This window comes from Zootoca vivipara, chromosome 5, assembly GCF_963506605.1.
Source record: "Zootoca vivipara chromosome 5, rZooViv1.1, whole genome shotgun sequence".
Lineage (NCBI taxonomy): Eukaryota > Metazoa > Chordata > Lepidosauria > Squamata > Lacertidae > Zootoca > Zootoca vivipara.
The window spans coordinates 54977262-55000759 of NC_083280.1; the positions used below are offsets into that span (position 1 = coordinate 54977262).

The following is a 23498-nucleotide window of genomic DNA, read 5'->3' on the forward strand; positions in this document are numbered from 1 at the left end:
GCAAGTTTATTGAGCAAGAGCCCCAACGGCTCCATATACCTGAATTTGCTGACATACAATTGAATCACACTCCAAAATAGTGACTGTCTGGAAACGCATTCAGAATTTTGAAGTCGTAATAGGGATGCCAATTTGAGATTAAATGATGTAGATTAACCATCAAAAGTGTACTTTTCATAGATGTTTATTCTAGGAGGTCATAACTTTGAAAATGCTGCTTGCTGACATTTATTTAATTGTTTTACCACGTTTATACGTTGATTTTATTTATCATACATTTCAGGTATAAAAAGGAATGCATGGGATGTATTTGCTGCTTTCAATTATTCAAGCCTTATATTATACCAGCCTGATGCTTGTCATATGTTTTGGACCACAACTCCCATCAGCCCTAGCTCCAGCTGGCTGTGGTTGATGGGAATTGTAGTCCAAAACATCTCCCGGTTGCCAGATTGGTGAAGGCTGTTCTTTTAGGCACCTTTCTCACCTGAATGACTTGATTAGAAACATCTGACACATTAAGATATGCCTCCACATATACATGTAGGGGCAGAATTTCAGCATCTGTGATCTGTTTCTGTTCTTTAAAGGGGTGGTATACTAGCATAAGCTATAGCTGTATATATACAGAGCGTCTATAAGAAACAAAATGTTTGGTCCAGTTTTATTATATTCACATTCCTGTCCCCCTTTCTTCCAAGGAATTTAAATTCATTACATATCTTTATGTGCCAAGTGAAAACTTCCCTCTTCACCCAGGTCTTTTACTAATTAAACAATCTATGGCATTTTAAGCTGTGCGAGGTATTGTTTGTAATTATATTATGTATTTTTTGCTTTTGTAATGAGAACTGCCATGTGATCCTTGGATGAAGGATGGTATATAATTCTCATAAATAACAACAACAATAAGTTGGCCTGCATGCTTCTCTTCCTCTGTGCCTCATTTTATCTTCACAACAACCCTGTGAGGTAGGTTGAGCTTAGAGATAATTGACTGGTTTGGGACCACCTAGTGGGCTTTGTAGCTGATGGGGGGGGGGAGATTTGAGCCTGGATCAATTTCTCTCTCTCCCCCTCTCTCCGTGTGTGTGTGTGTGTGTTTGAAGGATGAGATACATTATAGTTAACAATAACAGCAAACAAGTGGGAACTTCAATGAACTGTTGCTGTGTTGAATGTTCAGATTGACAGAAAGACATGCCCTTTTACAGCACACTCCATTCCATTCGCCCTTCTGGTTGGACCAATGCGGGAAGACAATTCTAGACTAGATGGGCCTTTGGTTTGATCCAGCGGTGCTCTTCTTAGGTTGATGAATTGGGTAGCAACCAGTTTAAACAGAACTTTGAATTGGATTAAATGTGAAAATTCGAAGTGTGCAGTTGACAAGGACTCCAAATGTTTGGTTGTTGTTGTTGTTTAGTCGTTTAGTCGTGTCCGACTCTTCGTGACCCCATGGACCATAGCACGCCAGGCACTCCTGTCTTGCACCGCCTCCCGCAGTTTGGTCAGACTCATGTTGGTAGCTTCGAGAACACTGTCCAACCATCTTGTCCTCTGTCGTCCCCTTCTCCTAGTGCCCTCCATCTTTCCCAACATCAGGGTCTTTTCCAAGGATTCTTCTCTTCTCATGAGGTGGCCAAAGTATTGGAGCCTCAGCTTCACGATCTGTCCTTCCAGTGAGCACTCAGGGCTGATTTCCTTAAGAATGGATAGGTTTGATCTTCTTGCAGTCCATGGGACTCTCAAGAGTCTCCTCCAGCACCATAATTCAAAAGCATCAATTCTTCGGCGATCAGCCTTCTTTATGGTCCAGCTCTCACTTCCATACATCACTACTGGAAAAATGTTTGGTATTGCAAAGTATTTACTGCAACCATTCTATAACTAAAATTTTAATTTAACAAGTAACAAGTTCATAAGTTTTTTGTTCTAGCAGAAGGCTATGGCAAACTTGTAACAATAGTATTAATAAAATAATACAGAACATACATCAATAAAATAAGCCAACATCCATGAGGAAAGCGAGAGAAGATACCAAAGACACCAACAAGTCTTAGTCTAGCCTGATTTCAGATTAAGCCTCTTAATTATCAAAACAATTTGTTGCAATTTTATCAAACTCCTTTTTCCTTTTTAGTTATTTTTCTGCAGCCAGTAGACAGAGGGCTACTGTGTTACAAAGCTAATATAGTTACTTAAAAGAAATCAAACCATTTATAGTGTACCTGCGTGCTTCTGTCAACAAAGGTTTCAGAAAGTGATCTCTTTGGGTCTTTATATAAGTGGCAGGCTAACGGATAATGAGTGAGGCCTTCCACTTGAGGTTGGCCACAAATACAAAGTGTGTCTGTGTATGGGACCTTGTAACAGCAGCCATCCAAGACTAGAGTGGGCCTCACTTGGAAACACAGTTCAATAAAGGCATTTCTTAAGGAAATTGGTGAGAGTTTGGCCAGATAACTAGCTCTGTTCTCAGGAGTGAATACCAAGGGGGAAATTGGGTATTTCTCATTGGTTGCAGGTCCCTTCTGGATTCTATCCAGAAGAGCCAATCATTTATTTGACACTTCTTGGTCAATGCAGACCACGGTTCTGGAAAATAATACTTGTCCAAAGCATCTTGCCAAGCTGCTTTCCAGAGTTGGTTATTATCCAATTCCATATAGCACAGCACAGGAAAATGCTCAATTGGCTTAGTAGAAATTCTTTTAATATACTTTAACTGAGCACAATCTGTTCTTGCCTTAATTGTTGGCCACCTGGATTCTGTACGAAGAAGAGCTGCTGATATTCCTGATGGTAGAGAGAATAGCTTCTGGAAAAAATTATTCTGCAAAGTTTCCAAAATTTTAATGGAGTACGAATCAGAGGCCTGAAATCGAATCAGATTTCAACATCACCACAGAAATGTACTACAGTATTTTGCTTGCTACTGTCACCTAAATAGTCAATAGGACAAAGAAGTTGAGATGTCCATTTTCTCCTAGTCATAAGGACTGGATGTCAAAATCATGGAATGTTATGGTTTGCTTTATGTAGGTTTTGTTTTTGTTTTTTTCACGAAAGAGCTGATTCTAAGGTGGAATCGGAGCAGTGTTGAGGCGATGAACACACCCACTGCTGTAAAGCTTTGTACTAAAGCTATACAGTACATGAATGACAAACTCCCTTTTCTTTCTTTCTGGAATCTGCATGCTGAGCTCTGTCGCTATGAGAAAAAAGAACATTAGGCATCATGGCACGTTTACAAGCGCACCGCTCAGCAGGTCTGAAACATCACACAAGTACATTCTTGGACTAATTAAATTATTCATACTGCATGGTGCATGTTAGGACTTGACAAGCACATTTGCCTCGCTCAGGTTTTGGATTGAGGTACAATGGGAAACAGAAATCAAGATTTTATCCTATGTTGTCTGCGAAACTTGACCACCCCAGTTTAGGAACATGGGAGGGAGCCCAGTATAAAAGCTGCATGCACACAGTTGTTGTTTTTTTGGAACTATTTGGAACAGATTGCTGCATGGGAAACCAAATAAAACAACATGTCCAGCTCTGCATATGTTATCTCCAGTGGTGAATGAGTTTCTCTTTCAACAGTAACTTATTGCACACAGTTGTTGTCTGCAAGCTGTGGTGAAAACTGTTCTGACTTCTGTATACATTCATGTATTTGGAGAAACACATGTGGACTTGAAGAGAGGAGGGGGCTGGTATGTAAGTCCTGTCCCCAGCACTCCTGGGTATGTTGGCTCCATGTTTGTCTTCTGAGCGTTAATGCATGGGTAGGCAAACTAAGGCCCGGGGGTTGGATCCGGCCCAATCACCTTCTAAATCCGGCCTGCGGATGGTCCAGGAATCAGCATGTTTTTACATGAGTAGAATGCATCCTTTTATTTAAAATGCATCTCTGGGTTATTTGAGCGGCATAGGAATTCGTTCATATTCCCCCCCAAAAAAAATAGTCTGGCCCCCCACAAGGTCTGAGGGACAGTGGACTGGCCCCCTGCTGAAAAAGTTTGCTGATCTCTGGTCTGAAGGGTAATCACATTCAACTGAATGCTTCCCTCCAATTGGAAATCTAACATAAGAAGCTGCGATATCCTGAGTCAGACCATTGGACCGTCTAGTTCAATATTATCTACACTGACTGGCAGGGGTTTAGAGGGGGGATCTTTCTCAGCCCTGCCTGGAGATTGAATCTGGGACCTTCTGCATGCAATATGGATGGTCTTCCACTGAATTGTGGCCCTTCCCTAAACTTCCCCAGGGTTCCTAATCTGGGGAAGGCATTCAAGTGCAGACCTTGGCACTAAATGTAGGACATCTGCCATGGATCTGGCATACACTGGGATGTTGGAAAAGGGTAAAGCTTTCATGTATATTCCCACCTTCCCTTTAAACTACAATTGTATAGGGCATTGGTGTCAGTAAACTGGGCATGTCATTTTATTTAAAAAAAAGGTTTCCTTAAAATATTTAAATACACACTTCATCAAAACTGATTCCATAATAGTTTGCAAGGCTTTATATACACACAAACTTGCCATTGCAGTGGCCAAGTGGTATGCATGCTTGTGTAGACTCACCCCTCATTACAACATGGATTGAATGGGGAACTGCAACCATTTTTGTAGCATGAAGTGCACATTGGGGAATAATGTAACTGGAACAGTTACAAATCAGTGGAAGTGAAGTAGTCAGTGCAGATGGTTTGAGTTATCTTATTACGCGAGGCAAATACTATAGAAAAGGGAAAATGTATTGGAAAAAGCTGTCTGCAAAACATCCCAACTGGTTTATTGCTCACTGTTTCCAAGTCCTCCCCAACTCACAGGCTGATGACTACATTTAACCACTTTCTTTATTAGACTAGTCACTGTTACCCACAGATCTGGAATATTACGCAGTTGTGCTGAGCCAAAATCCACCATTAAGTTAAAGTTGTATGAAACCTGTGGTCAACATTTGTTTTTGTCAGAAGCTTGAGTTATTTGAAAAGGACAAGAATCCTTGTTTATTGAAGGGAGAGGTAATCATGGTGATATTTCCAATGTCAAGGAAAAGTCATGTTCCATTCAAATCAGCTTCAAAATTGGCTAAACTTAGTTTGCAGTGTTATTAAAGACGAAATACATCCAGTGGCTCACAGATGGCATTCTGACCACAGCAGCACTCAACATTTCTGTTGATGTAAATATAAAATCAGCCACTTCCAAAAAAAAGCTGCAAGCTTTTCAAAAAAAGCAATACAAAGTTGCAGCAGGTATTTTTGTTATGCCCAGCGTCTCCTGTTTTACACCAGCTGTCTCAGCAGACACAACAGAAGCATATAGATTGTGGTGGCACATAGACCATGTAGCGTACTGCACACAGGGCCTTGAAGTTTGGGAATGGGACCTTTCCAGTTAGCCCCAAAACTGCAATGCACCAGGCTTCACTCTTTCAGTACTACAGATTTGTTTGCAATGCTGACACGAAGGGGCAAGTGGGAGGGTATCATGGCGGATGCATGTAGCCCATGGAGATTTGGTTGTGTACTGGAGAATCTTATTCAGAACTGCCAGGCATTTCTACACAGGAAAATATGAAGTCTTGTCCCATTCATTTGATGTTATCTACAGAAAGGTAGCAGCCACCTTTGTGACATTTCATTTCTCCCCAGTCATGTGCAGGCTCAGCTTTCGTTGCATTTATCACTTTTGCATCAATGTAGGGGCCTCTCCGAATGCCTTTTTTATTGTACATTCATGATTATTTGCGCTCATGATGGTATTGGGGCGATTAACACCACCCTGCTGCCAATGTTGTTTGCACCTGCAAAAAACCTAGGGGCAGTCTGCATTCTTTCCACATAACACTTTCTGCAGTGTTTTATACTACAAATGTTATGAGGTGGTTGTTGTTGTTTGGTCCTGCTTTTGCTGGACTATAGCCCAAGAATAAACCTCTAGAGAGCAACAATGCAAGCAAGTTCTCTTTTTTATTTTACTTACAAAAGTATTTCTATACCACTATATTATAAGATATCAAGGTGATTGTACACCATTAAAACCTAAAGCATCATTTGAAAAAAAAAATACAGATAATCATTAAGGTCTTGGGGAAGCATTCAAGAGCAACTAATAAAGAGGAATATACTGTATTGTATATTCCTGTGTATATAAATCCACCACTAACACACTGCTCTAGCACCAACGACATGTTGCAGAATACACAAAATATGCAAGAAACAAACAAACACCAGTCTGGAGGAGCCAAACATGTAGAAAAGGAACCGTGTAAAAAATGAACACTCCAGCACAAGACAGCCTACATGGGGGTTTGGTTTTAGTTTCTATGTACAATGCACTATAACTTGATTCCGGCCCAACTACAATTTGCTTGTGCTATACATACAGGTGTAACACTAGTGTGCACTCAGCTTGGGGGTGCATGAGGCTTTGAGGGTTACACTATGTGAGTATATCTACTATGTCCCCCCAAAAAACCCTAGATTGAAGAAACCTTGAATTGTTTTCCTTCATATTAATACCCACCCAAATCTTTTCTGTGAGCAACAACACAACACCGAAACCCCTACCCTTGTCCCTGGATTATGCATAGATTGGCCTCAGCTCTGCAAACAGTTACAGACTCCAAGTCTTAGTTGCAAATTGGGGTTCTACGTGTGTGGATATTTTTAGGATCAGAGCCGATGAGTCTGGCCAACCTTTGGCTCTCCTCCAGATCAAAACAGTGAGGTCTGGGGGATAGGGTTTCTGTATTCCCAAATACCAGTTCCTCTCCAGAAGAGTATATGTTATTGGGAGGAAATATTCCTCGACATTCTGGACGGTAACTTGCAGACGGGAGTTGCAGCAATTCCTGCCAAAACATAAAATTTTACAATGCAAGAACCTTAGGTGAGTGTTGCTGGAAAGGCCCATCAAGTCCAGTTTTGTGTTCTCGTGGTGGGCTCACCAGATACCTATGGGAAACCCATCAACTGGATGGGACACGCTTCCCCAATCTGGATGCTTCCCATCCAGATCTCCGACACGGGTGCATTTGGTATTGTTTTTAAACATATTTGTGGTTACTTTCTGTGTTGTTTTTAAAACTGTTTCCATAGATTTGGCATCTCCCTGAGGCATGTCTGGAAGGCAGTAGTTAAATGAGTCCAATAGTTCTCACCTGCTTGTAACCCCCAGACACTGGTATTCAGAGGCATGCCAGTCTGATAATGAAGTAGTGCAAAGAAAGTACAGTACATGATTAATTTGTTCTGGTGTTAAGATACCCACCCAGTGCTGGATTTAGGGCAGTTCCCCTGCATAGGGAGCCAAGTCGAGGGGGTGCGAAATAGTTACAGTAGTAGTAGTACAGTAGTAGTAGTAGTAGTAGTAGTAGTAGTAGTAACAACAATAAACAAACTATATTTATCTGGGTAAACGTACCAAAAGTAATTATTGTGAAAATAATAAATATTTGGAAGGCGCGTGCCAAATTTTGTCCTCAGGGTGCCATATTACCAAAGTCCACCCCTGAACCTACCCACCCTAACAAGGTCATTTCAGGTTAGAGATGAGCTTCTACTTGGGTGTGGGAAGGCAGGTAAAGAAACCAGGAGGGGGAACAGCAGAATCTCCTTCAGATCTAAAAGCAGCACATCTAATGTGGATGTGAGAGCCATAGGATACAGCATCTGGAAATAATATACTCTCACGCTCACCCCATGTCTCTGATAAGTGAGAAATTCTGGGGCACAGCCATTACCTGGCTTCCGTTTTTCTTTGAAAGGAGGTCCCTTTGGGGGGCATATGCCCCCCCTTTTTGTAACAGTTGGATTTATTTACAAAGGTACAGGCTGAGCATAGGTGGAGGCACAAACAGTATTAAAGACAAGTCACAGTCAGCCAAAGTCCAGGGCACCCACATTGGGTAGACAGCATCATTACTGAGATGGCAAATTTTACAGAGCAGATTTCCAAGGAGAAGGTCCAAGGAGAATATCCCATCTCTTTCCTCACAGCTCCTGTTTAAAAAAACTTAGAACCTCATTGCCAGTAATATTTACAAGATATGAGTCCTATCCTTCTGCAACAAAATGCAAAGCTACATATTGACCCTCTGGTCTTCAAGTTCCCTAAAGCGTTTGCAAGTGCAGTGAAGTCTCACTGGGTATTGCACAAGCAGCTTTAAATATAAGTGTCCCTAGATCCTGAAAACAGATCGCCTCATGCTGTTGGGGGTTTGTTTTAGTGACTGGAAAATGATCACATCAGGTATAAATAGTGCCAGAGCCAGGCTGGCAAAGCAAATGTGTTGCACAACTTTAGCTCTCTCATTAGGAGAAGCAGATTAGGTTGGGTGTTTGCTTGAAGCTTTGAGGGATTATGCCATCTGGGGCAACAGAAGCTGGTTTTGTTCATTCCCTTCTCAACAGCCAAGCAGAAGGACCTGCTGGAGCTCCCTTCCATAGCCTCATGATCCAGTTAGAAAGCATGATAATATGGTTTAGCAACTGGCCTTAATCACTAGGTCACAATGCAATTGAGACACTTTGTTCATTAAGTGACCTTTTTGTTCCTTCCAGGGAGGGTCTTTTCCTGTTTAGGCTTACTGGAATTGTACCACAACCATCAAGTGAAAATAGATGCTTGTGTAAAAATAGACCCAGAAACTAATTAGTGCCATCTTTTTACTTTATTTCTTTTATTAAGTAAGCCTGGACTCCAACTTCCATCATCCCCAACCATTGGCTATGCTGGCTGGGACTGATGGGAGTTGGAGTCCAATGATACTTGGAGAGAAACACAAGTATTTCATGGCTTTTCATGGCTGCAAATGTACTGACATAACTGCTGTTCAGTGTTGGCCCAATACATTTTGCTATATGGGGGGAAGAGCAAGCTGGCACTCTCCCCATTCTACATAGAGAAGCCAACCAGATTAGCATTGTTGAATTGTGCATCGACAATGACACCATCCTCCTCTGCACCCAGGAGAGCTCACATGATGCAAACAGCTCTGTTCTCTATGGTAATACCTCCCCACCTGTCCCTCAGTATCTGCTGCCTGAGGCAGCTGCTTCACTCTGTTTGATTGTAGGGATGGTCCTGCAGCTATTTGGAAAACAGATCTTTATGTGTGAGTCACTGACTGCTTGTTTACACTCAAAAGAGCAGCCTCCAACAGCTATCATTGCCTCTGATTGAGATGCCCTTTAAGTATTCTCCCTGTGACTTAGGAGTTTATTGTCCAACAGCAGGTCCATGATGGAGGTGGGGAAACATCTGAATTACTCATCCACATGGTGGGGCCAGTCTTATGCTGCATGGGAACCACTTTTTTTCAGAGAGGCTCCCACTGTGCTTGGAAGATCATTTTAAATGGGGGAACCACGTCACGTGGGCCTTTTATATAGAAGTAGGCTCCAAGTAACCTATAAAACGCCCTGCAGATTATTTGAGAGAGAGCTATATACTGCCATATGCATGGTCAACACATACATCAAAATGAGGTGGATATAAACCGGCAGAGTTCTGTGATAGTAGAGTGAACTGAACCCCTTCAGACTGCAGATGGGGAAATCGGATTTTGTAACACTCCCTCTTCCAACTGTGTGCATGCAACAGTCACAGCTGCAACTTGGGATAACACTCTGTGCATCTGATGAAGAGGATTGTTGTCCATGAAAGGATCTGCCCCAATGTTAGTCCTTAAGACTCTTCACCATTTTGCTGCAAGAGACTGACATGTCCATTCCTCTGGAAACCCATATAGACAGTTTCTACAATATCCCGCTCAGGAAGGCGGGTGCTCTTTCTATGAGATACTTGCTGTTTTGTTTCTAGGTGTTCTGCTACCATTTCTGGAGCAGGTGATGTCACAGAGTCTCCTTAAAAGCACTGGCAGCAGTATAGCTCTGCTGTGTGCATACAAGTTGCCCAGAATACTGGTGCAAACAAGGTAATAATCCTTTGGCCTGAACTCCTGTTTAGGCAACAATTCAGTACAGGGTTTGGTGCATCTCCTGAACCTGATGATTTCAGTGGGTTTGGGTGTGTCTAGATTTGTATAGAAACAGGCTGAATATCTTCATATTGTGCTAACATGCCACAGTACTGTGCAGAATTATGTTAAGCACTAGACCTTGAAGTCTGCCTAGGAGTTGGTAGTTTTATGCAAGCAGGCTCTGTCACACGATCTCTTGTTGTCATTGGAGCTGACTTTAAGGGTTAATAATAACTATTAACTATTAACTCATAGCATAAACAGGTGCCATGCTTCTTGCATCACCTCATTTCAAAGAGTTTCTGTCTGTGCGACTCCACCCATCAAATATGAATCACTGGGAATTTATTCCCAGCACAGACAGTCATGTCGGCAGTTGACAGCAGCAAGCTCTCTGAAGATAGCAGGGAAAACAAACAGGCCGAAGGGAAACTCTGAATTCATTAACACACACACACACACACACACACACACACACACACACACACATTCATTCTTGATCTTATGTACCTGCCCATCTGAAGCAACAATAGGGTTCCCACTTATTTTACTGCCCGTGTTTCACATGGTGAGGCTTGACTTCACAGTTGCCTGGCAGCTGAAGCTCATCCTGATACGGTTTGGTTCACTCCCAGTTCTACTTCCTCACTTGTACTTGCCCTTCAACCATGCTTGTTGGAGGGTAGTTCACTTCCTCGTAAAACTGGCAGGTTACCAATACGTAAGTCCCCTGATGCAGCAGTATCTGAGGCAGCTGGTCCTAGTCCTGTTGTCCGTCTCTGTACCCCACATGCCGTAATAAGCAGTATTTCAGATGTGTGGGCTGTGCATTATTCACTGTAGGCATTTTGATGTGATGGAAGTGTTAGCTTCTCCAGGGCTATGTCCAATGTTGTCTGTTGCTGCTGAACATACCAAAGATGGATATAGGCAAAGTGACAGCAGTGGATACAACCCAAGTGATGGCTGGGGCAACCCAGTCAGATGGGTGGGGCATTATTATTATTATTATTATTATTATTATTATTATTATTATTATTATATCTGCCCTTAAATCCATTTTTTTGAAGGATGCTATGAAAATACTTTACATAATAAACAAAAAAGTTTTCCTTATGTTTTCCTCATGCAGTATTTTAAAATGTAAGCTGAGAGTCCTGAGGTGATAATAAAGTGTTTGTGAATGTTGCAGTGGGGGGGGGGGTGATACCCACAAAGAGCCCACAGGTCATATGTGGCATGGTCCTCTAAATGAGATGGGAAAACAGAGGAAGGTAACAAAATTTTCCATTTTCTGATATATGCTGCGATGTCTGTCTTCAGCTCCATATCCTCAGGGATCTGTCTCTCCCTCTTAAGTAGCACTTATCGAGTCAGTGTAGGGGAACTGACTGGTTCTGCTCTGTACCTGGGGTGGAGTCAAAGTTATTTGTTCAACTGGTTATGCTTATTTCAAGGTGGGTCATTTAAAAGAGAGCCAGATTCATGTGATTCGGAGGAGAGGAAGGCAGAGGAGGAAAACAAAGGTGGAGGCTGGTGAGGTGCGTAGCTGGAAAGTGTGAGTTGCCAAAGACTGTTTGCTGAAGTGCCAGAAGGGAGTCAGAGGGACAACAAAAACAATTATCCTGGAATGTAAGTGTGCTAAGAAATTCTTCCTATTCGTCTTTTTGTTTCTCACAACAAAGAGATATCCGAGTTTCTGATGGGGCCAGGTTTACATGAGCACTATATTCTGAAATACAGCTGAGCTGAAACTGTATTTTAAAACAACATGCTTTAAAAGTATGTTATCTAGGAATAACAATGGAAAACACGAATGAAATTTACTGGTTGGGTTTTGTTATTTCTTTAAAAAATCAATATGCAAATGTCACTTATTTGTGAGACCTGAGCCTAGTGGGTTATGCAAAATCTTGTAATCTCTCAATGAAGAGAATTGTGTTTTAATTAAGAGTCTAGTGAAACAATTCATGTTTGGACAGAAATATTTCCAGTGGCGGTTTATACTGAGATATTCATAATGAATGGCATATGAGACGGAATTGCATAGCTAGGTAAAGCATTCATGTGGTGTGGTGTGTCAGCTGCCTCATATTGTCTCTGGGGTCTACCTTTTTCTTAAGTTAAGAATTCCAGTGGTGGAACCAGAGAAAGGGGGGATGTTGCTGGGAGAGACCCATGTGAACCTCTAGAGGAGGAATGATGGAGGGTATTGTGCTTAAGTAAAAGTTGTATGAGCAGTGATGCCTTTATACTCTGTGTGGCCCTGTGTTCAACCCTTTTTGTTGTGTGTGTGGGTGATCCTATTCCTTCACCTAAATGAATGCAAATGCTTCAAAACAAGAGGGTGTGTGAGGAGAGGATAGCAATATTTTTGTGCTTCCCTCTCCCAAACAACTTGGGAAGTATCCACTCTGTTTGCTTGGTAGGAGGGAAAGTTTATGATAATGACGGTGCCTGTGGAATGAGTGCCCCCACCCAGAAAAAAACCATGTTACTAATTATGATGCTAATTATGATGGTGATAAAGCTTCTGCACTGCCCCACCTGCAAACAGATTGAAGCAGTCTAGGAAAATATGACCATAATTATGATGATGATGCCTCTACACTGGGCTCTTTCCCCAAACTACCTCCCCAACAACTTGGGAAAAATGAAGGGAAAGGTGATAATGACTCTGCGCTGCCGCCACCCCCAACTTGGGGACAATAAGGGGAAAGGATGTTATGATGTCTCTGTACTGGTCTCTCTCCTACCCTACCCCACCCCACCCCACCCACACCCCAAGTTTCAGAGCACTCCCTGCTCTAAGGCATGCAGCAGAAACTAGAAAAGTTTGCCATTTCCCCATCACTGTCATATTCAACTGAGGCCCCTCTCAAGTACGTAGCTGCCTGCTCCACATGCCAGCAGGCAGCAAAACAAAAACAGCAGTAATGGGATAATCATTATTGTAGTTCCTTCAACTCACCCACTGCCATTTAAAACAAAAAAACCTCATAATTAGTGACAGGCAATTCCTGTGCTTTCCCCCACTCCAATACACACATTAAATTAGCTCATGGTTAGGCAAACTAAGGCCTGGGGGCCAGATCCAGCCCAATCGCCTTCTCAATCTGGCCCGCGGATGGTCTGGAAATCAGTGTGTTTTTACATGAGTAAAATGTGTGCTTTTATTTAAAATGCATCTCTGGATTATTTGTGGGGCATAGGAATTCGTTCCATCCCCCCCCCACAAGGTCTGAGGGACAGTGGACTGGCCCCCTGCTGAAAAAGTTTGCTGGCCCCTGTAGCTGCCTGACTACTGCTCCATATGACTGCAAAACAAAACAAATAGAGCAGTAAGTGAGTTGATCACAACTCCATGCACAGAGATACACACCCACCCACCCTTCCCAAAAACTGCTCCATGGCCAGAGCAGCTGCCTGCTGCCTGCTCCACCAGGACATTGGGCAGCAAAGAGGAATGCCTACAGCTATGACACTTCTGAGCTCTCCCCTTTCAAAAAGTCCTTCTGTGGGCAGCCAAAGCAGAAGAGGAGGAATGGCCTCAGCAGTACACCCATCCTCAACATCCTCCAAGAACCTGTCCTATCTCTCATCTCCATCTGTGTCCCACAACAACTGTGCACACAAATCTTTCCCTCCGGAAAGGAGAGGAGCTGCTAGCATCATAGACAAGTAGAGCTGGAAGCCAATGAGCCCTTCCAGCTCCAGCAAGTGTTATGCCCTGCAGAGCCAGATCAAGCATTATCCTCATCCTTCTGCTCAGTGCTATTTTTCTAGAAAAAGGGGTGCTGGAACTCACCATGAATACCTCTTTCATTCTCTTATAATGGCAATGGTGTCCAGCTGAGAGGTGCTGGAACTGAGTTCCTGTGAGCTCCCCCTGCTTCTGCTTATGTTGGGTTGGCAACCCCTGGCTTAGAAGGGAGCCTGCGCAATATGTTCCCTTTCTTTCTTTCTTTCTTTCTTTCTTTCTTTCTTTCTTTCTTTCTTTCTTTCTTTCAAGAAAGGTGAGACTCCAGTTGCACCATTAAAAATCCCATCCTGTTAGGATCCCAGGGAATCCTGTTTCCCAGTGTCCAAATAGTCACAGCTTTGACTTCATTGGCTAGAAACACAATACTCAGTTCGGTTCAGTGGCACCAATGAAGGCCTTTATGGGCACTGGGTTTGGACCCCCCCCAATGGACCAGCATCCACTGACTTTAATCAGGGAGTAGGAGAAATGAAGAGTAGACACAACCCAGCACACTCTAATACTAGAATTCAACAATGGCAATTCATTGTTTGTACTGATGTTGCAAAGGTATCTTCTTAGCTAACAATGTATACACATAACTAGGGGGGGGGGTGCACTTAACTGCAGAGGGTCCTAATCCTGTGTACACTGCATATACCTATAAATTTGCCATTTTGTATGAGAGTGGTACAACACATGGGAGACACACCCCTTGTGCCTCTACACTGGAGTAAAAATAAATAGCAATGTCAAAGTTGCAATTCTATCCATATTTACTTGGGGACAAGCTCCACTGGATTTATTCCTGAGAAAACATGCACAGGATTATTGTGTGGCCAGCTTCTACATTCCAGCCTAAAGCAAAGGTGGGGAGTTTTAAAATATTTCAAAGCATTGCAGCATAGTCATTGGTGCAAAGTGGACATTAAGAGATTAGCTCTAATTAGGTGAAAAGAAAACATCATAGGACATATGCTCATACCATATGGGTATTGAATTTCATCGTGCTAATGCTTTTTACACGTCCTGGTTAGAATAACACTGTTACAGCACAATCCTGTGCTTGTCTACTCAGAAGTGCATGTCTTACTCCCAGTAAAGTCATATTTTAACAAAGCAACAACCACCACCATCAGTGGACCAGGGAGTGCATGTGTACATAAGCAAAGCAACACAAGGGTTTTGTTCTAATGGAATCTCTGGGTAGCTCAGTGTTTGCTTGTGTCAATTACAGACTGAAGTCACTTTGCTAAAATTAGGACTCAGAATGATGCATAAACGATTCATGTAAGAATCTGTTCTAGTTCTGCATGAATGACAAATACAAGTTAGCAAATCAGATGTGTAAATGCAAAACTAGAGGAAAGGGGGTGGGTAGTATTATCAATAGGGAGCACATACTTTTATCAACATTTGTGAAGCTGCTATTTGAATGCTGGGGAAACCCTATGTGGCACAGGAGCATCACAGTATTTACACAGATGTTCATTTCTTGCAGCTGGCTTTCTTAATGTAGCGAGTGATCTGGAGACCTTCCTATCAAAATGGGCAATGAAAACAGCAGTCCAGAAAATCAGGTGAGTGGGATGATACTTTCAAGATAACTAACCAGAGCTTCTCAGGAATGTTACTCAATGTTATTCAGTGTTAAAAAGCTCAAACTTTGAATTAGTAGGAATCATATCAGACACTGGGTTGAGTGCTGTTCATGCCTTTCAAGTTCTCCTCCTCCTCATTATTATTATTGTTATGGGGGAGAAGGATATTGATATTTGCAGGAGATGTTTCCTAGAGCAGCAATCTGAGACTCACACCAGCAAGGAGCCTGAGTCAGGAAGGCCAGCTATAGCAAAGCAATCCATCAATTGGATTAGATATGATCACCATCCAATTGAGATTAGGTGTTGATTTGGGCAAGATGCTCTCAAATAGACTGGGCTGTGCCATGCAGAGGGACAGGAGAGCTAAGAAGCCAGGAGGACTGGTACCGAAGGCTAGACAAAGAACAAACAAGGGCTTGAAAAGATATGGCAGAGAATGGGAATGGGAATGTACTGGTACCTACAGAATGGGTGACAAAATCTAGAACAATGCTTAATACAAAAAGTTCTTGCCAAGGTGAACTGTGGCCTGTTCCACAGAGGAGGACCTTTCCTCCAGGTCTGACATTTTGTGATTGGACAGACATTCATGCGCTTGACGCTAATTGCAAACTTATTTATAAATCACTGTAAGTTATTTTACACTATCTCTGCACATACTCATCTCTCCATCCAACCATTTCTCTATTCATCCAAGCAAGTGGACGACATTATCACATTTTCAGGCCACATTCCTGCAGAGGAAAAACACTTGAGAAGGATGTAGAGCAGGGCTGGTGAGATGTGTGTCTTGGGGAAGGGTGAATATCCTACGGAGAGTCCCAAGGGCCAGCCAGAGAGACCTGAAAATCCAAATTCAGACCACAGAGCTCCCACCCTTGCCATTCCCATCTGTCCTGCACCTGATGGTAAAAATGTAGCTGGTCTAAAGGGGTTTTCAAGAAACACCAGTTATCTGATGGGTAGCACCTGCAAAGCCCTGTGCACAGTCTTTTGAGAGCATCAACAATCATAGCTCTTACCGTATGTGGGAACCGCCCAAGCCCTGGCAATCAGCTGGCTGCAAGGGCTTACATAGTGCAGTGCACAGAGCTCAGAAGGCCTGGCTATCATCTGCTTGGATACTGCAAGAGAGGTGATGCAGTTAAAGGAAAGGAAAACATGCATATGGTGGTGAAGTGTTTCTTCTGGGTCTCCCACTGCATAGCAGTGAGCTCTCTCTGGAAGGGTGAAGAAGAAACTAAATTATTGCATGTGAATTAGAACACAGCAATGAGTTTATTACTGGAAGTCAGTGCTGTTACATAAGCCACTTTTCTGTTGCAACCATAGCTGACTGTGGCGGTAACAGAGGAGCCTGCAATGCTGTGCCAGTGCCCTGCTCCTCTGTGTTTTCTGGAACCCATCTTTCCAAGTGATTATGGATGTCAACAAATGGAGAAATCTGCAAAGTTCTCTTGGATTTACATGCATTTCCCTTGCAAGGCTGTTTATACAGAGTGCTGGAATTTTCTGAAGGGATGAAATGTTGGAAGGCAGGAAGGGAGGGAAACAAAGAGGAAGCTCAATGAAATAATGGATCTTGGACTGTGTAAACATTCTGGCTCTGATAACTGGAGGTTTTTCTTACATCTTAGGTTTCTGTGACTGTAGAACAAGGATAAAGAACAGCCCCCCCCAGCAGATGTAGCCCCCACCCCTCCACTCCAGTCTCCTCTATTTGGCCCTTGGGACTCTCTTTAGGCCACCTCCTCTCCCTCTAGGCCACACTCTCTCTTATTATTTTTGCCTGGTTAAAATGTGTCCTTGAACTTTGATTTGCTTGCCTGCATGGAGGATAGGGAGGGCTGTGTGAATGTGTGGTATGCATAGAACTTAGCCTACTGTCAAGAGCAAGCTGGTAGTAAATCACACTGTGCAAGTTGGAGTTAACTCTTTATTAGCAAAAGCACGATCTGCACAGACTTGGCAGAGTGTCAGGTCTAATGAGCACAGCATCTCTTCCCTGCTAAGACTGAAGGTTCTCACCCCTCCCCCCCCCAGCTGCCTAAGGCCCTTCCTCTCCAGGGTTTTCTCCAAGCAATCTGAGACTGCATCTACATGCAGCCAATGTCTCTTCTGTCCTGTTCATGGCTCTTCTGGTTCTGGGAGACTGGGGCAGAGGTGAAGCTTGTCACAGCAGGCAGGGGAGGCATCTGTCTCTACACCAGCCAGACTCAACTTTGCCTCCTGACCAGGCATAGGCAAAACCAGCCCGCCAGTTGTTTTGGGACTACAACTCCCACCATCCCTAGCTAACAGGACCAGTGGTCAGGGATGATAGGAATTGTAGTCCCAAAACATCTGGAGGGCCGAGTTTGCCTATGCCTGCTCATGACCTTTCCTCCCCAACTTTAGCTTCTGCCTCTGATTCCGAACCTCTCTCTGCCACAGACTCCCCCTGCTCATTAAGCCCTGTCCCCAGCGTCTGACGCCTCCACCTCCCAGTCTTCTCCCTCTTCTCCCTGTGACCACTCATCATCGGCCCACCACCATTCCCTGGGCTCTGAGCCTTCTTCCTTTGGGGGTTCCCCAGCTGGTTCCTTCCACCATTTCTCTGCATCCAACCAGTCCATGACACCTACTGTACAAAGGTACACATACACTGCTCCACCCACCTTTGCCTCTGACCCTGCCCATCACCGGCATGTGGCCCCCAGAAGGTTGCGCAGAAGCAAATGTGGTCTTTGGGCTGAAAATGTTTCCCTCCTCCTGCTTTAGAAGAAATCAGTTACATATTTCTCAGCTGCAGTGATCTAGCTGAGATTTGCAGCATACTGGCAATACTTTTTGATCTAAAACCACCCACCTGTGTCCTTGTTCCTATGTCCTGTAGTGTTCATTTTAGATTTACTACTAACAAACCGATTTTGGCAGAAGAGGTTTGTTCCATAAATCTCCCCTATTCTCCTCCAAGCAGAAAGCAATGTACAGGACTGGGACCTTTATGCTTGCTGAGCAGCAGGTTAAGTTGTCACGGCCTGTGCTGCACCTGTTAAGAGGATAAACAGTGTAAAGTTCTTTGAAGAATCTATTACAACACGAAAAGGTCATGAACACAAATGTTTGGGGAAGCTACTGCCTCTGGGATTATCCCTTAAATTCTACAGCGTTGAGAACTGTATATTTCAAAGTTACCATGATTATTATTATTATTATTATTATTTAAAAAAAATCTAATGAGGCATATTTGATTTCATGTAAATGGCTTGGTCTTTGGGTTTCCTTACCATCACTTGTTTGCTCAGTATAAAACTTGTCTCCTTTGCCAAAGACTGAAGAGCATGAGACAGATGAACCGGGGACTCAACAGTATCATGCAAAAAGTCCCAGTTTCAGTCCTAGAAAACCCTGGGAATTCGCTGCTAGTCAGTGCAGAAAATCCTGAGCTAGATGGACCAGTGGTCTGTATAAGGCAGTATAAGGCAACTGCCTATGAATCCTTTGGGTTTCATTTTGTACAAGTGCGTCATTCAACTAAATTATAGAATCCTAGTTGCTTTGCAATCCATGGTTAATGAAAATATTCAAATATATTTTTGTCCCATTTTCATAGAAACTATGCATGTGCTTAACATAAATAGGCAGAAGCATAACATAACAACACCAGACCAACAGCCCATCTGGTTCTGTATCATGTTTCCACAGTGGCTAACGAGATGCCTATGGAAAGCCCACAAACAGAGCACGAGCTTCTGCCATTTGTGCTCCAAAGTAATATTGCCGCCAATACGGGAGATAACAGATAGCCATTGACTAGTAGTATTTTCCTTCCATAAATTTGCCTAAACTTTTAAAGCTGCCCAAGTTGAGGGTCATTATTGCGTCCTGTGGTAGTGAACGTCATCGCTGAACTATGCACTGGATGGGAAAGGACTTCCTTTTGCCCATATTGAATCTCCTAGTATTTGACCCCTAAGGGCTAGTATTATAAAAGAGGGAGAAAAGGCTTCTCCCTTTACATTCTCTCTCCAGAGACCATGGTGGTGGCAAACACAGCCACCCTACCTTACATCTCTCCATTGCTTTTAGGCAATTTCCTCCCAGTCCAGTTTTTATATAGGAAGTGACCAGAGCTGAGAGACATTTGCTCAAAGTGATGGAGCACAAAGAGAGAAGGGTGGTGGCGGCGAATGGGTCGATTTTGCTTTTCTCTTCTCCTGCCCATGCTACTTTATGGATCAGAGAAGATACCTAGATAAACTACATGTGGTTAACCCCACTTGCCTAGATTGCCCCTAAGAAACCGATAGGTCACACTGAACAGAGAGGATCTCACTTCTGACTAAGCATGCTTGGGATCACATTGCACATGACCTACTGGTTAGAAGGGGCAACGATACAGAATTTCCCACCAAGGTCAAGTCAAAGAGGCAGAGGGGCAGTGCAATTCTTATACATGCCTATTCAAAAGTAATCCCTGCTGAGTTCTGTGGGATTTACTCTCAGGTAAGTGTGCGCAGGATTGCAGCCCGAACGTGTGGAGCGCAGTAATAAACTCAAACTCTGCAATCCAGGAGCCATTTCATACCTGTGGACTTAGTCTGTTTCCTTGGCTGCTGCAAACAAGGACAATGAAATCATTTTTATTTTATTTTCCAGACTATTACGTACACACTTATTTTTCCTTTCCTAGCCTGCTAAGATGCACATGTGCACAATATTTGGCCGAAAGGCTGTGTGGCCTGCTCTGGGCAGCATGTGTTCATCTTCCCTTCCTCGGGTCCTTTGGCAATTGTTCCTGAAATCTGATTCCTGACGCCATGGGGATGACCTTTGGTCCACTTCCCAGCATTCACCTGCAGCCAGATAGGTCCCTCCTAAGCTCCTTATGGAGGAAGTGGCTGCTTCAGAGCGAGTTTACTGATGAGTGTAACAGGCGGGTTTCTACCGTATGTGTGTGTATGTATGTGCGTATGTGTGCACAGACTTCAGAAAAGTGCAATGGGAGATGTGATGACAATAAAAGGTAAGAAGAACAGCTTTATTGTCTGCCTTGCTAAGATTTATTCCAGCACTCTGTCTCCCTGTAAACACAGAGTTATTAGGAATGGAAACTTCGTGTCACTCCTCGAAGCTGACTTTCAGCCAGAACTGTGGCATGCCTTAAAAGGCTGCGCATTTAATGAGAAAAGTACCACAGGAAGAAGCCTCTCTCTGTGTGTGCACACCTAGGAACTAGATTCACTTGAGCCAATTAAGAAAGTTTATTAACATTCCTACCCACCCTCCAGGCTTCCTAAGTAGTTCAAAACCTGATTTGTTTGCTTTTAAAAGAGATGCTTAATTAAGTGCTTGATGACGAATGGAGAAGCTTCAGCCTGCTTGGAATGTCTGAAACCCAATATTGTGGCAGTGCGTGCGTTGTTAACACTGTTGCTAAGGCTTTAAAACTAGGTTCAGAAACTTAGCCTTTGGAGGAACTTGCAGGGGCGAAGTCTTACGTAATATGAACATAATGTCCAATTTGAATAGCATCTGCTACAGTCCACAAGTAGATTTTTATTAACATGCTTCTCACTCTTTGGCACTGAGTGTCTTTTTATATAGCTGATGAGAATTAATATCATTTCATTAGCTCTTGATCAGCTGAGGCCAGGGTAAAATTAATACTTTGGCTAGTTGGAGCTGCTTGTGTTTACTTTATCCTTGTACTGTAAAAAAAAACTAAACAGAAGACTCTCTCATCATTCTTGCACCAAAAAAGAGGCTATAATCTAAAGGGGGGAATAGCACACTATAGCAAGTTGTTGTTTTTCTTTTATGACACAAGATCATATACGTTTCTTATTACTGCACTATAAATAAGGACCTTTAAATTTTCCTGAAAATTGATGTTGAAGAAAGCACTCACTGTAACTGGGTTTGGGAACCTGTGGCTCTCCAGATATTGTTGGACTCCAAAAATATCTCCAACATCAACCCCAGCCAGCAAAGCCAGTGCACAAGGATGACTGGAGCTGTCATCTCACAACATCTGGTGGGCCATCTCTGCCCTGTGGAATAGCCTTGTTCCTAGCAAACCCAGAAAGTCACTCTTTGGAGACTGACTGCCTATGATCTTCTTTTTAGTAGAAGGTGGTAGTTTATCATTATTTTAATTAAACCAGGAAAAGAAGAGCATTGTGTTTCTAACAGTTTCCAGAGTAGTCTTGCAGCAAATAAAGCAGAGAATCTTGTGGTAACTTAAAGACTAACAAATTTACCCTTCTAAATGCAAATGTATTACATATACTGTATGTTAGTCTTTAAGGTGCCACAAGGCTCTTTCAGTATAAGGGACACGGATGGTGCTGTGGGTTAAACCACAGAGCCTAGGGCTTGCCTATCAGAAGGTCGGCAGTTTGAATCCCCACAACGGGGTGAGCTCCCGTTGTTCGGTCCCTGCTCCTGCCAACCTAGCAGTTCGAAAGCATGTCAAAGTGCAAGTAGATAAATAGGTACCGCTCCGGCAGGAAGGTAAACGGCGTTTCCATGCGCTGCTCTGTTTCACCAGAAGCGGCTTAGTCGTGCTGGCCACATGACCCAGATGCTGTACGCCAATAACATGAGATGAGCGCCGCAATCCCAGAGTCATCCACGACTGGACCAAATGGTCAGGGGTCCCTTTAACTTTACCTTTAAGGCTCTTTCAGAGGGTGTTCACATGTTATCATGTACCTGACAACAAGTCATCTGTATCTGTGCTCAGAGTCTCTACACATAATGAATTTTTTTAAGCACCATGTGCAGCTGTTCCCTGAGAAAAGAGGCATTCTGCTCACATGCTGATATGTCCTTGCATGCTCTCCACGCGGCTTTATCTTTGTGCATTTTCCTTAAGTACATGCACAGATGTACTTACTGCATGACACTCTCAAGATGCCTTCTGACTTCACTTTATTTTGAGTGTGTGTAAAATTGCAGTGCTGTGTTTTGCCTCTTTATTGTGGGCTGTTTCTTTTTAAGTTCAATTTTGCTCTCTCCCTCTGTTAGGAATAGTGATACATTTGCTGACCACAGGGAAACATTTGCTGGGCTGGAAAAAGAGATAAGGATACCCTCTAGGGGCCAGCTCAGAGCATCATACCTAGCTTAAGAACAGCTCTTCCATTTCCCCCTGCTAGAGTTGATTTTCCTTATGCACTTTTATAGCTCAATTGTTTTCCACTAGTCATAGGGAAATTAGGAGGGGGAAATGCTGATAGTACATTTAAGTACATATATATATATATATATATATATATATATATATATATATATATTAAAAAATAAGCAACTTTGCATTAAAATTGCCTTAAGTATTAATTTTAAAAGGTCTCCTTGCTCTTTAAGTGAACATCCACCTCTCTCATTTACCTTCTAGGATATTCCTCCAGTTCCTGTTCCTGTGCCAGTTCCAGTTCCAGAACCAGTTCAGCCACCCAGCAATGAGAGAGCAGTAAAAAAGAAAAGGCAGAGGAAAAAGAACAGAGACAGATACGTTGAACAAGTCACCTTGGATACCTCGCCTTTGGATGCTGATGTTCCATTACCACTGCCAGATAGTGTGACTTCCTTAACTGCAGCAGATACAAGGTAGGCAAAGGGTGCTTTTTACTGCCCTGTATTTGGCTTGTGACAGAATGCAAGTGAGGAAGTAGGCTGTTGCCCAAGATAACTTCCACTACAGCAACCCAGTTAGCATTGCAAACTAAAAGTCACTTAACACTCCACTAACCACCTTCTTACATTGTCAGCTAGCATACTTAAAAGGCAGATATTTACAATACTATTTTCAATACATGATTACGTTGAAGTGGGAATTTAGATCCACTTTAGTGATGGAGAGTATAGAACCAGGAGGTGGTTCTTGTGGGTGATATGTATTATTTGCATTTCTATACCTCCCATAGGGGTCCTCCCACAGGCGGTATACAACATCATTAAAGTACAGTCATCACAAGCAGTAATTAAAACCTCTAAAAGCAGCATATAGAAAAAGCAGAAACGTAGCTTAACACAAGCAACTATACTAACATTGCCAAATCCCTTTCCTATTCCGGAAGTCTGGGTGAACAAAGTATGTTTTCAACTGATGCATGAAAATAATCAAGGTGAGGTCCGAGGATATGATGGCCTTGACTATG

At 42.9% G+C, this 23498-nt stretch overlaps 1 protein-coding gene across 14 annotated transcripts in view; it reads left to right on the forward strand.

Moving 5' to 3' along the window:
- The window catches only part of TACC2 (transforming acidic coiled-coil containing protein 2), a 160855-nt gene that overhangs the window by 565 nt on the left and 136792 nt on the right, over positions 1-23498 (forward strand). For 12 of the 14 annotated variants that reach the window (XM_060274797.1, XM_035137488.2, XM_035137496.2 and 9 more), the window contains exons 2-4: positions 11463-11637; positions 15249-15327; positions 22736-22947. In XM_060274797.1, the coding sequence (XP_060130780.1) occupies positions 15295-15327; positions 22736-22947 (245 nt within the window). In that variant the 5' untranslated portion in view covers positions 11463-11637; positions 15249-15294. Of the gene's footprint in view, positions 1-11462; positions 11638-15248; positions 15328-18575; positions 20360-22735; positions 22948-23498 lie in introns of those variants that run through there. The other 2 variants (XM_035137490.2, XM_035137497.2) reach the window with 2 other exon arrangements.